This window comes from Anas acuta, chromosome 15, assembly GCF_963932015.1.
Source record: "Anas acuta chromosome 15, bAnaAcu1.1, whole genome shotgun sequence".
Lineage (NCBI taxonomy): Eukaryota > Metazoa > Chordata > Aves > Anseriformes > Anatidae > Anas > Anas acuta.
Window position 1 is genome coordinate 17,266,597 of NC_088993.1, and position 13,003 is coordinate 17,279,599.

The 13,003-nt window shown below is 67.4% G+C and overlaps 1 protein-coding gene across 2 annotated transcripts in view; it reads right to left on the bottom strand.

Moving 5' to 3' along the window:
• CASKIN1 (CASK interacting protein 1) overlaps positions 1–12,701 on the bottom strand; it is a 32,151-nt gene extending 19,450 nt beyond the window's left edge. For both annotated transcript variants that reach the window (XM_068699958.1, XM_068699956.1), the window contains exon 1: positions 12,447–12,701. In XM_068699958.1, coding sequence (XP_068556059.1) covers positions 12,447–12,540 — 94 coding nt within the window. In that variant the 5' untranslated portion in view covers positions 12,541–12,701. The remainder of the gene's footprint in view (positions 1–12,446) is intronic.
• Positions 12,702–13,003: the final 302 nt, after the last annotated feature.

Sequence of the window (13,003 nt, forward strand, 5' to 3'; positions counted from 1 at the left end):
GGGCGCTGCTGGCACCACAGCCCCGGCACCGGGGCCGAGCGGGTGCCCGGCAGCCCAGGGCTGCCGCCAGGCTCCCCAACAAAGGTGCCATTCAGGGCCGGTGGAGAGGTGCCCAGGGCCGCTTCCGCTGCCCGCTGCCGCCCCAATGAGCGGCTCCTGGGAGAGGGGCCGAGCCGCCCTCCGCGATGCAAATCGCCAGCGGACAAAGGCAGCGCGCTGGCGCGGGTGCAGGAGCGGCCCCGCGCCCAACACTGGCTCCAGTCTTCAGCCCTGGCCCTGAGACGGGCCCCACTCGCTGCCCCTGCAGGACAGACGGACGGACGGACAGACAGGCGGCAGCAGGGCCGCGGTGCCTGCCCTCTCCCACGGGCTGCTCCTGGCGAGGGGCTTCCCCTAGGGATCGGCAGCACGGGCTGCTGCGCCCTGCTGTGCTGATCCCCGCGCGCCCACCCTGCGATCCCAGCTGGGACTGGCACGGGCTAATTTCCCAGGCAGCAGTTCCTAATTATCTGCTATTAAGGCCCAAAGTGCCTTCTTTAAACCCAAATCAGGGACACAGCTCCCCGAGGATGCAGCAGCTCATTCCTCCGGCAGCAGGCAGGGAGCAGCAGCACGGGGGGGGGGCGGCTGCCGTGTCACCTCTGTCCCCACCTCGCCGGGGGCTGCTGGGCAGCGTGGGGGGACACACGGAGCAGCAGCCCTGTCCCCAGGCTGGGTGGTGTCACGCAGAGCCCAGGCTGCACCCATGGCAGCCCCCAGCTCCGGCCAAAAAGGCATCGGCCGAGCGAGCTGAATAAACCATCGCGGAGGAACTCTTCTCCCTGCACCTGCAGAAGAGGCTGCCGCTGCCAAAATCTGTTTAGCACTTCAATAAATGCTCGTGCCAAGTGCTTAGTCAGTGACTTCCAGCCGCGCAGCGGTTTGACTTTCGTTAAAACCCTGGCAGCGGCCGTGCGCACCGCGAGCCCCGCTGCACCCCCCTCGCCTCGGCAGCGCTGCGGAGAGCTCGGGGCCCAGCGCGGCTTCTCGGCTTCACACACGGCCGAGGTACGGGTCACGCTGATGGGGAGAGGTCCTTACGTGGGTGCCAGTTGCTTGGGTGGCTGCCAGTGTCCCCGGAGGGAGCAGCCTGTGGTCCCGTGCCTCCAGGGTGCAGCACCCCGGGGTGCGCCCCGTGGCACGGTGAGGTGCAGACAGCAGCACGGAGAGCTCACACGGACAGCTCACACAGATGGATCACACACGGACAGCTCACACGGACAGCTCACACCAACATCTCACACGGACATCTCGCACGGACGGCTCACACGGACAGTGGCTGGCACCCCCACCGCCCCCGCCACGGCCCCAGATGGCAAGAGCCGGCGCGGCTCCATCTCCTGCGGAGCACCAGCCCCGCGCCTGCGCCAGCACCAGGGCCCCTGATGGACGAGGGCTTTGCACCAGCAGCGCCCCAGCTCTGGGCAGGGCAGGATAGACAGCAGCAATGTGCAGGCCACACCACCAAGGCTCCCCAGGGGCCTCAAGCCAAGCCCTTGTGGCCATGTGGCCCCACAAACCTGCAGTTAACCCCCCCCGTAACAAAGCAGCATGCCTGCCTGGCGCAGAGGCTGCCCCGCTCCTCGTCAGGGGTCCAGCTGATGGCACACCTTGGCACGGGGCATGGCACAGCACAGCCAGGTGCTCACAGCTCCCAGGAGCCCGGGGAGCAGGATGGGTGCCCTGGGGAGCAGGGTGGGCATCCTGGGGAGCGCCCCAAGCACACTCCTGGGTTTGCAGCCCGGGGCAGTCTCAGGCACGGCGCGGGATGCGCGGCCTGCTTGGAGGGGGCGAGGCATGAGAGAGCTCGTTAATGGCATGGAAGAACCAGGAAAATTCCATCTAACGAGGGAGAGGAGAGGAAGCTGAGAACACTGCCAATTAAAAATACCGGACACAAAAAGCGATGGGCAGAGGGGGAGGAGAGCACAGCTCCTGCACGGCCGCTGAGCCTGCTGCTGCATCTCACCCGCACGGCACAGCCCCGGCTCTCCTCCCTGCCAGGGCCACCGGAGCAGTGACAGAGAGCACCAGGTACCCGTGGGCACCGAGTGCTGTCCTGTCCTGCTCGCGTGCTGCAGAAGCCAGGGCCATGGGCACGTGTTGCAGCACAGGGGGACAGTGGCACCCCCAAAGCTGGGGCCTTGCTCAGAACAAGTGAGCCCAGCCCTGTCCTTGGGGCACCCCAGAGTCCCCTCTTTGCTCCCTGGTGGTTGTGCCATCACGAGCAGTGTGCACCCCACAGCATCCCGAGGGGCCTGGCAGTGCCCAGCAGGATGGGATCAGCTGCTCCAGGGGAGGGAACTGAGCTGCTCCGGGATCCGAGCCCCAGCACTGCCGGTCCATCCTCAGCCAGAGATTGCTGTGCACACAGAGAGACGCAGACATCTGCCATAGACACCGACTATAAACAGAGTCTGCTGCGTGTAAACACCGCCTCGGGGAGCTAATCCCAGCTACTACTCCCATAAATGCCTTTACTTAAGCGACGGGATCGCAGCAGCTCAGTGCACGCTTGAATTCAGAGCCCGGTGTGCAGCGGTGGAGGCGCGCTGCCCTGCCCAGCCCCGCACACTCCCACAGGGCAGGATGCCCGTGATGGGGACGATGCACTGGCTGAGCTGGGTGTGCTGGGGGGAGCCACGCTGCTGGGCCCCAGCACCCAGCCACGCATCGCCTGGACCCCCCAGTGCTGTGCCTGGCTGCTGGCACCCCGGTGCCTGCCACGGGGAGCTCCCTGCCTGCCTGTTCCAGCCCTGCTGCGCACAGGACCAGGCACCACAGGGCCTCAGCGCACAGCCCTGCCCGGGGGCTCCTCTCCCTTCCCGGCAGCGTGCCATCCTGCCAACCCCCTGCGCTCACAGCCAGCACAGCGCCAGCAGCGATCGATCCCAGCCAGGGTCCTGGGGGGCTCCCTGCCAGGCCCCCGCTGCCGAAGCGCAGGGAGCAGAGCGGCCCCGCGGCACGCAGGCGTCCCGGCCCGCTCCCCCCGGCAGGGCTGGGTGGCCGCGGCGTGCCAGGAGCAGGGAGAGGGAGGCTGCACCGAGCAGATGGCTCCAACCTCCGCGAAATCAACAGCCGCTTAATGAGGGGAAAGCTGCGGCTGCCCCCCCCGCCTCCCCGGCTCGGCGGCCGCTAATGAGCCGGGGGGTGACGGGGTGACCCCGCAGGGTGCCCACAGCTCCGTGTGCCCGACCCCAGCCTGGCCACAGCCCCCAGGCACCGAAGATCACGGCACCAACTTCAGAGGGTGCGGGGGGATCCTGCAGTGACATCGCTGCGAGCTGCCAGATAAAGGAAGCATCCAAAATAGCTGCTCTTAATTATATCCCTGCTGACGAGTGCCACGCCAACAACGGGCGCTGGAAGCTCGCGCTGCATGAGGAGCCCTGGCAAGAGCAGTCCGACTTGCTCTGTGTCACCGGGTCCCCACGGGCACGCGCATGGGCAGAACGTGTGGCCACGTGCTCTGCTCATGCGTGTGCCCCCGGGGAACGCGTGGAGGTGACGGGGGGACGTGGCCAGCGAGGACCGGGACACTGCAGGCTGTGCCAGGGGGGGGGCCGCTCCTCGCTGCTGTCCGACAGCAACGTGCCTGTGCTCCTGCAGCCAAGGTCGTGCCAAGCAGCGAGCCCCGCGCTATGCTGAGATGCTAATGAAGCCATTATCATCTTCTGATCAATGTTGACTGTATAAATAATGCACCGGGCAGCTCGCGGGCTGCTGGCGAGATGCGATTGAAGCAGGGCTGTGTGCTGCCTGCACAGGAAGGGGTTGCCTGGGGCAAAGAGGAGCGGGGCTGGGACGGACACGCTGCAGCTGGATGCTCGGTGCCCACCTCAGGTTGCAGCCACCCGGCACAGCCTCTGCTCACCACAGCTGGACAACAACTGCCCCGCACAGCTGGATAACTGCCCGGCACAGCTGGACAGTGCTCAGCACAGCTGGATCCCGCTGCCCGGCACAAGCTGTTCTCCAAATCCCCGCGTGCTTTGGGAGCTGCTGGCCCCGTGCTCAGCATGTGAGGGACCCACAGCTCTCACGGGGAGTCCCTCCTTCCCCGTACCAGGGTGCTGTGGGTCCCATCCTCAACCCGATGACACCGGGTGCAGGAGGGCTGCGGAGGCTGCCGAGCGGCTGGGTGCAGCAGGGCTGTCCCCAGGGAAAAGCAGCTCCGGGGGGAGGCCGAGGGGCAGCGTGGGGCCGCCCTGGCCATGGGCACGGATTGCTCCGGATGCCCCGGCCGTCGCGCGGAGCCTTCCCTGGGGAGCCGAGAAATCTGCACTTCAAAATCAATAGGCCGTGGCAGCCTGAGTCACGGTGCTGCAGCAGCGCAGGGCTGTCCCCTGGGGCCAGAATGAAGCAACTTAAATGCAGCTTTCAAGAGGCAGCGGGGACTCCTTTGTATTTTTTATAAAAAGGAAACTTTCAGAACCAAAGGGAGGAAGGACGGGCTGTCCCTCCAGGCCGCCAGGGCAGGCAGGGATGGCACGGATGGGGGAGGACAGAGCGCAGAGAGACAGGCAGAGGGGACCGGGGGACACCCAGAGCACAGCCAAGCTGCTGAGCAGCTGGGGCCAGACCCAGCCACCTTGACCGTGGCCGTGCCAAACCTCAGATCCTCCTGTCAGGAGACCCTGTGGTGCCCACCAGAGCCGTGCCGGGGCAGCGGCGCTCAGCAGCAGCTCCGTGAGCATCCCCGCTCCCTCGCGCCACCAGGACGTATCCTCACCTGACCCCTGCCGCGTGGTGCCGTGTGTCACCGGCACTGCAGCCACCCTGCTGTCACCCTGCTGTCCCCCTGTGTGGCTGGGACCGTGGGGAGGGCAACAGCAGCACGGGCAGGGCAGCGAGGTGGCGGTCCCAGCACCGCGTGCCGCAGGGGGGCTCGAGGCTCCGCAGCGCCCCGCCGGCCCCACGCCAGCCGCACGCCCACCCCCGGCTCCGCTGAAATCCGTGCTGGTGCTGTTTTCATGGAGCCTTAATTGAAAGTCTATTCTCCCAGCTCCAGGGCGATGTTAAACAGGTAATTTTCAGTAATCACACCGGCTGGAAGGAGGCACCGCCAACACGGCGAGGCTGCTGCGCGCTGGGGGTGGGGGCAGACGAGCACGCCTGGGTCAGGGCTGGGGGAGCGGAGAAGGGAAGGTGTTGGCACTGCTTGCCTGCACCCCGGGGCAGACACAGCCCTGCCTGTCCCTGTCCCTGTCCCCCTGAACTTGTCCCTGTCCCTCGCCTCCTTCCCAGGGCCAGGGAGGGTCAGGAGGTCCAGCCTCAGCCCCGCTGGGCAGCAGAAAGGGACCGGGATCCTTGAGTATCTTGGAGCATCATTAACTAATGCCCCTTGCTATCATCTGGCCTCCCACGAATCCAGCTGCAGCCCAGGCATTGCTGGAAAGCGCTGGGGAGCTCCCTGGCAGACACAGAGCCTGTGCCTCTGGGTGCGTGCAGAGAGCCCAGAAAAGCACCAGGGAACTCCGCACCGCTGCGGGGCTGGGACCTGAGCTCCCAGACCTTGCCCTGCCAAAGGAGGCTCCAGGGGCTGCTTTAAACACAGCGCCTGGGGTGCTGTCATCTGTCCTCGTCCATGGGGCAGCCTGGTCCACCTCCCCCAGCACTGCCAACCTCTCCATGCCCACCACGCGCCCTCAGCACCGTGGCCAGGCGGGCGCAGCGTGGGGACGTGCAGCAGGGTGGTGCTGTGCAGCCAGGGGATGCTGTGCAGCCAGGGGATGCTGTGCAGCCGGGGGATGCTGTGCAGCCGGGGGATGCTGTGCAGCCACCCGGGGCAGCCAGCTGCAGGGGCACGCTGCTCCTCATGGCCTCACAGCGCTGCGGGGCAAGGACAGGGCTCGCGGGTCTGCTCCCAGTGTGCCCAGTGTCCCCAGCACGGCACACGCTGGGAGGGAGCTGGCTGGGGAGCCAGGTGGGGAGGGCTCACTGAGAGACAAGCTCAGGGTCTGCGAGCACCGGAGCAGAGACAGCCGGAAGAAGAGCTGCTGACGAGCAGCACAGAGCCGCGAGGAGCACGCCGTAAACAGCCCAGCTGCAATGCAGGAGCCGGGCAGGCGCTGCTTTGTGCGCTCCAGCTGCTCCGCCAGGAACGGGCCCAAACCTACGTGGGCTTCGGTGAGGAGGCGGCGCGGAGCCGGGCTCCCGACAGCCACATCTGGAAGGGATCAGCCGGCGGCTGCCGCCGAGAGCCGTCCCCAGCGCCGAGCCCCACGCCAGGCCAAGGAGGAGGCGCTGCCGATGCGGCCGGCGGAGACGGCCACAGGCATGTGGTGCACATGGATGCACAGGGGCAGGGCATGCACAGAGAGCACAGAGATGCACATGGATGCACAGGGATGCACAGGGACAGCGCATGCACACAATGCACACGGTGCACAGGGATGTGCAGGGGTGCATGATGCACGTGGGAGCTGATGGACACGCATGCACATGGCTGCACACAGGCACATACATGCACACACGTGTGCACAGGGGCACACAGGCAGGCTGGCAGAGCAAAACCAGAGCAGAGCAGCCAGCTGGGGGCACAGAAAGCAGCAGAGAGAGAGGCAGCACCCACGGTGGCTGCACACTGACCCCAAACTGCTCTGTCTCGGGCTGATTTGGGCCAACGCAGGGCACAGAGCCGGGGTCCCGGCAGCACCCAGGGTCCCAGCAGCACGCAGGGCGCAGCAGCCCCCCCACCACCTCCATCCCCACTGCGAGGGCCCTGCTCTCACCCTGTGGCCGCTGTGACCTTGCTGGCACGGCCCAAGGAGACGTGGGCAGAGGGGGCACCCCCCCGCCAGCCGCTCACCCCCAGCGTGCCGGCACTGTGCTCCCCCGGCCGTGCGGCTCGCCCCAGGCCCGGCATCCATCCGTCATGGTGCTGGAGCAGCAGGCCGTGCCGAGGCCGGCACTGCGTCCCTGACTTCCCATTTTTCAGGCTGATTGCTCCTGTCGCTGCAGAGCCTGGTGTTAAACACCTCATTTTCTACTCCCGTATTGAGTTGGAAAATACTATTAACATTTCATTACAGCTTAAAGATCCCTCTCAGCCTGGCACGAGGAGCTGACCTGCCGGTGGCACCGGCCCCTTGCCGGGCAGGCTGTGCTGCCTGCAGCCCTCTGGGCGAGGAGGGCCGGGAAAGCAAGTCCTGCTCGTGTCCCCACTGCGGGCAGGACGGTGACCGGGGCAGAGCTGGGTGCTGGTGCTGCTCACCAGCTCGGTGACCGGCCTGGCACAGCACAGCCTCCTGGCACACCGGTCTGGAGCAGCGGAACAGCGCAGGGATGGAGGCACGGGGCAGCAGTGTCCGAGCAGAGCACAAGCAGTTTTTGATTCCCAGCCCCTTTTCCTCACCTGCAGGAGCCCGGCCCAGCAGTAGCACAGACCGGCCATTAAATATCTGCAAATTCACTCTTTAGTGCTCTCCTGATGGTGCTTTGAACACTTGTGAAAGGCACCTTTAGCTGCCCAGCGTGGCAAAGCCAGCGCGGAGTGGGTTTGTGGTGAGCGCCCAGCAAGAGAGACAGCAGCCCTGGACCTCGGGCACACCCCACTCCCCAAACCCACACCAGCAGGAAGAGCACAGCAGCAAACTGGGCACGGCCCCACAGCCACACTGCCCCCAGCCCCACACTGCCCCCAGCCCCACACCACCAGTGGGACCACAGCCCCTGCCTGCCGCGTGTCCGACACCGAGGACCCCACGGACACGGCTCTGGGGTGGGCTCCCGCTGCACCCACTGCCCCACGGGCACCCACGGGGCCCTGGCACTGCCACGCAGCCACATCCATGGGCATCACCACTGGGGCTGCCTCGTGGCCTCATCACGCACGTGCAGCCACCCGCAGGGCCCCGTGGGCACAGGGGAGCGCAGAGGGCTGGGGGCACCCGGGGGCACCGAGCCACAGAGGTGCTCGCAGCCCTTCCCGGAGGCTGGGGAGGGAAGGGAAGGGTTAAAGGGAGTGCAGCCCGAGCAGCAGAAAGCCAGACGCCAGGCTGGCTACGGGAAACCGCAGGGCGGCTGTGGAGGGGGAGCTGGGGCCGCAGCACCCGGCCCTACGGCACCGCCGGACCCCGAGCCCCCCACGGCACCAGCCCCCTCCTGAGCAGCCCGGTCCTGGCCGTGCCCTGCGGCATCGCCCCACCACTGAGCCTCGGCTGCTCGGGGAGCGCGGTGGCACCGGCAGCACCGGGAGCACAGCGCGGCCACCAGCAAGGTCCCCGGGCGGGAAGCACTGCGAGAGCCCCAGCGCAAGGGGCCACGGCGCCGGCACAGGGCTAATTGGTGTCAAACCAGGTGAATTCGGGACTGCCGTGAGGAAATCCAGGCCAGTGAGGGAGCCTGGGGCTGGGCGCCGAGCCGCTGGCCCACATTCCCTGCTGCCCAGGCCCCGCAGCCGGCCCCAAAACGGGAGCAGGAGGGAAGGGGAGGGCTCGTGCCGGCAGCCTCAGCCCAGCCAGAGAGATGCAAGAAAATGTAAAATAAATACATGTCACCCCGGGCTGAGTAATAATCCCCCTCTGGAAGGAAACTTGGCGCATGTCGGCGTGCTCCCAGCTGCCAAGTCCCTGCTCGGTGCGAGGTTTCACACGCAGGTTATAAACCCCGAAAAGAAGTTTATTGGGGAAGCACTGACACGTCGTTACGCACGGCAGCCACCCGGCCCCTCGGACTCCATGCTGCCATCTCCCCGTAGTGCTTCACTCCTCAATCTGTGCTGAGGGGGCCGGGGGGGCCGGGAGAACAGTGTCCAGCCGAGTGATGGAGGCTCCCAGCACCATCACCAGGGGCACTTGGCCGAGCTGCCGCAGGATCCGGCCCCACAGCCCTTTCCAGCCTGGCCCCGCTGGAGGCTGGTGGCACTTGTAGGATCCCTCCCGCTGCCCAGGGAGGCTGGATGGTGCCCGGGCTCTCCCTGCAGCACGCAGGGGCTGCCTCGTGCAGCAGCGGGAGCCATTAGCAGCGGCTGCCGGCCAGGGAAGTTTCCTGTGTTGCTGGAGGGCTGAGGGGAATCGGGCAGCTCCGGCGGCTGCCGGCCACACGCGCCCTGTGCACTGCACCACAATTGGATTTGCAGCTGCCCTGCCTTTTACTGCATGGAAATTGAATTGTAAAATGTCAAAGACATTTCCTAACTGCGCCATATTAGCCCGGTTTTATTAAATACTGTTATCAGAGGAGATTATTAATGCAATCAAATGCAGGCAAAAAAAAACCTGGAATTAACTGGCCGCCGCGCAGGAGGACACGCCGGAGGGCAGGAGGCCTCCCCCGAGGGCTGCATCCAGGGGTCCCGCTCACACCCAGCCCCTTGGCACAGCAGGGCCCTGCCCGGGACCCCAGAGGGGTCTGGCTCCTGGCTTCTGCCTCCTGGCCCCGGGTTGCCTCTGCTGGCCCCCTTCGTGCTGGGACGGCAGCCGAAGCAGTTTTTCTTCCTGGAGCTGTGCCCCAGCTCGTGGCCCAGGAGCAGTCCCCATGGGATGGCAGCGTCCCGAAGGGTGGTGAGCCCCGTGCCCAGCTGTGAGCCCGGCCAGGCAGCGCAGCTCACCCGGCTCCAGGAGCCCCACAGAGGGACCCAGAGCTCCTGCAGCACATGAGGACATGGGACAGGATGTCTGTGCTGCACAAACCTGCCACACGTGGAAGTGATTTGCAAAGTGCCCAGCACGGTGGGTGGGAGAAGCTCGGCAGCAGGACCCGTCCCTCAGCTCCAGGTCCCTCCCGCGGCATGGGGGGGCCATGCAGAAGTGATTTCCAAGTGGATAAAATGAGCGCAGCAGCAACCTCGCAGAGAAGGAGCCCGCCTGCTCCAAAATGCCACCACCAAGGGACCCCCCCTGCCAGCACAGCACAGCCCCATCTGCTGCTGCCCAAAGGCCTGGGACGGGGACGCGGCAGCACAGCCCCTGCTGGGGACGCCCCAGGTCCCCGTCCTGCCCCGCAGCGCCCAGGCTGGGGAGGCAAGGTGAAAACGCCAAGTCACTACAATTCTTCGAGGTAGCACCAGGGAGGAGGGGACAGGGAGGGAAACAGTTTGCTGCCAAATCCCTGCATCTGATTTGCGTAACTTTCAGACAACCTCATCAATTATGGATGCCCGGGAAGCGAACGCGGTGCGCGCTGCGGCCGGCCCGGGCCCCACAAACTCTTACTCCACTCTGCTAAATCGGGCCCCACGTCGCCATAGCAACCCGTGTTAATTCACGCAGGGATTTTTAAAATCTCATTTATTAAACCCCACATGAATAGGATATTATCCAGATAACAGAGCTAGAGTTACAAATCTTCCCGGTGCCGAAGAGCGCGGGGAGCACCGGAGGCACGCGTGGGAACGGCACATGGAGAGGGGGCACGGGGACACCCGGCATCGGGACAGCCACTGCTCAGCGCTCCCCCAGCCCTGCTGCTGCTGCCAGGAGCATGGCACCCGCTGCCACACACACTGCTCTGGGTCAGGTCCCCTGGGAGCAGGAGCAGCCCAGTCCCAGCACAGCCCCGGGGACTCCAGCAGAGCTGGAGAGGTGCAGCCCGGCCAGGGCATGGGGCAAGCAGCTGGGCCTGCAGCGGGCATCCCCCCGGTGCCAGGCTCAGTATCATGGGGGTCCCTTGTCCCTTTCCCAGGAGCCCAGCACTGGGAGCACTGCTGGGTCCCACGGGCATCCTGCTGCACAGCACCCGGGGGGCTCCGCAGTGGGACATGCGATGGAGCGGGGCTGGGAAGAGATGGGTGCAGGAGGAGGTGGTGGCACTTGGCACAGCACCGCTGGTTCTTGTCACAGCCATGCCAGCTGTGTGCCCAGGCCAGTGGGGGCTTGGGAGGGGTGCGTGGGGACAGTGTGTGGGCCACACATGGTTCCTGTCCCCGTGTGCTGCTCTGGGAGGCTGCGAAGTGGCAGCACCTGAAATGGGTTGGGAAGAAGGAGGTTTGGTGCTGGAGCCTGTTCCCTCCCTGCACAGGCCCTCAGCAGGGGCTTCCAGAGGTTCCTCAGCAGGAACACTGAAGGCACAGGGGACACCGTGCTGGTCCTGCATGGCAGCTAGACACAGGGACACCGTGCTGGCCCTGCACAGCTGTGGGCACAGGGGATGCAACAACGGCCCTGCATGGCACCAGGACATGGGGGATGCCACGCTGGCCCTGCACAGGAGTGGGGACATGGGGGAGGCTGTGCCAGCCCTGCTCAGCACCAGGACACAGGGGACACCCACACTGGGCCAGCTCAGAAAGAAGCCAGGCAGAAACACCCCTGTGTGGCCAGGATCAGGGGACACTGTGCCAGCCCCACACAGCTCTGGGACCACGGGGGTGCCCACATTTGGGGGGCACCGAGGGAAGGACTGGGGGCACGGTAGTGGCGGGGCTGCGTGCAGCGTCCCTGAGACTCGGTGCCATGTGGGTGCTCCCCGGGGGCCGTGCCTGAGCCCAGGGACAGCCCCCGGCCCCGCCAGCCCTGCACGCCAAGGCCTGAAACCTGCGGCTGCATCAGCACCATGAATAATTCAGTCCCGGGTAAAACGCCTCAGCAGAGCAGTTGGAATGCACAGAGAGCAGACACTCCCGGAGCCACACACATGTACCCACGGAGGAGACGCACAGCTACACCCCCGCAGCCTCGCGCACGGCCGTCCACGGCGGTGTGCACGCCTGGGAGAGCTGTGCACAGCCCGGCGCAGAGATGCTCGCGGGGAGACACCCGTGGAGCTGCATCCAAACACCCCCACACGGAGAAACACCAACACAGACACATCCAAACACACATATGCCAGGGTACACACCGGCACACAAACACAGTCCCGCACCCAAACACAGGCACACACGCACAGCCGGGCACGCACGCAGGCGAGCACGGGCACAGCTGCACACAGGCACACGCACATATGTGTGCAGGCGGCGGCAGCCCTGGTGCACGCACACACACACACACACACACACAGGGTCCGTGCACACAGCCGCGCACGGATGCCCCCGGCTTTCCCCCACCCTTTCCCTTCCCGACCCCCCCCGTGCTGCAGCGGCTCCCCGGGGGGCTCGGAGCCTCTCCGGGGCGCGGGCAGTGCGGGAGGCGCTGCGGGGCTGCACCGGGACCGCCGAGCCCGTGCAGCGCCGAGCACCCGCGCGGCTCCGGGGGTCGCTCCGCCGCCTCCGCCCGCCCCCCCCCCCGAGGCCCCACCGGACCCCCCCCCCCCTCCCAGCCGGGCCGAGCCCCGGGGCGCCGCCGGGGATGCCCGGGGGCCCCCACCCGCACCGCACCGCACCGCACCGCGCCGCACCGGGGATGCTCGGAGCCGGGGAGGGGCTGCGGGTACCGGCCCCCCCCCCCCCCACCGCCCTGCCCGGGGCCGCCGCCGCCCCCCGCCCAGCCCGGCCCGGCTCGGCCCGGCCCCCGCGGCGCGGCACTCACTGGCTTTGCCGGGCTTGGGCCTCTGCAGCAGCTTCTGCACGGCCGCGATGTCCTCCGCCTTCACCGCCTGCACCAGCTCCTGGTCCTTGCCCATGGCTCCGCGGCGCCGGGGCTGCCGGCTGCGGGCTCACGGCCCGAGCATCCTCCGCGGCGAGGGGCGGGCGGGCGGCTGGCGCGGCTCGGCTCGGCTCGGCTCGGCTCGGTGCGGGGCCCCCCCCCCTCCCCAGCCCGCTCCGGAGGCGGGGGCGGCGGCGGGCGGCGGGCGCCCGGGGCGGGGCGGGGCGCGGCGGGGCGGGGGGGGCCCCACCGGGAGCGTAGAGGAGGGGGGGGGGGGCACCGCGGCCGGTCGGGAGCCGCACCGGGGCGCACGGCAGGAGCGGAGTGGGGGAGGAAAGACGGGGGAGAGGGGGGGGCACGGAGGGGCGGGAGCCCCGGCGGGAGAGGGGGGGGCGCCGGGAGCGCGGGGAGGGGGCTGGGGGACCCGGGGGGAGGAAAGGGAGGGGGCGCGGGGGGGTGCCCGGGGCTGGGGGCTCCTGGAGAGGGGCTCCCGGGGGGGT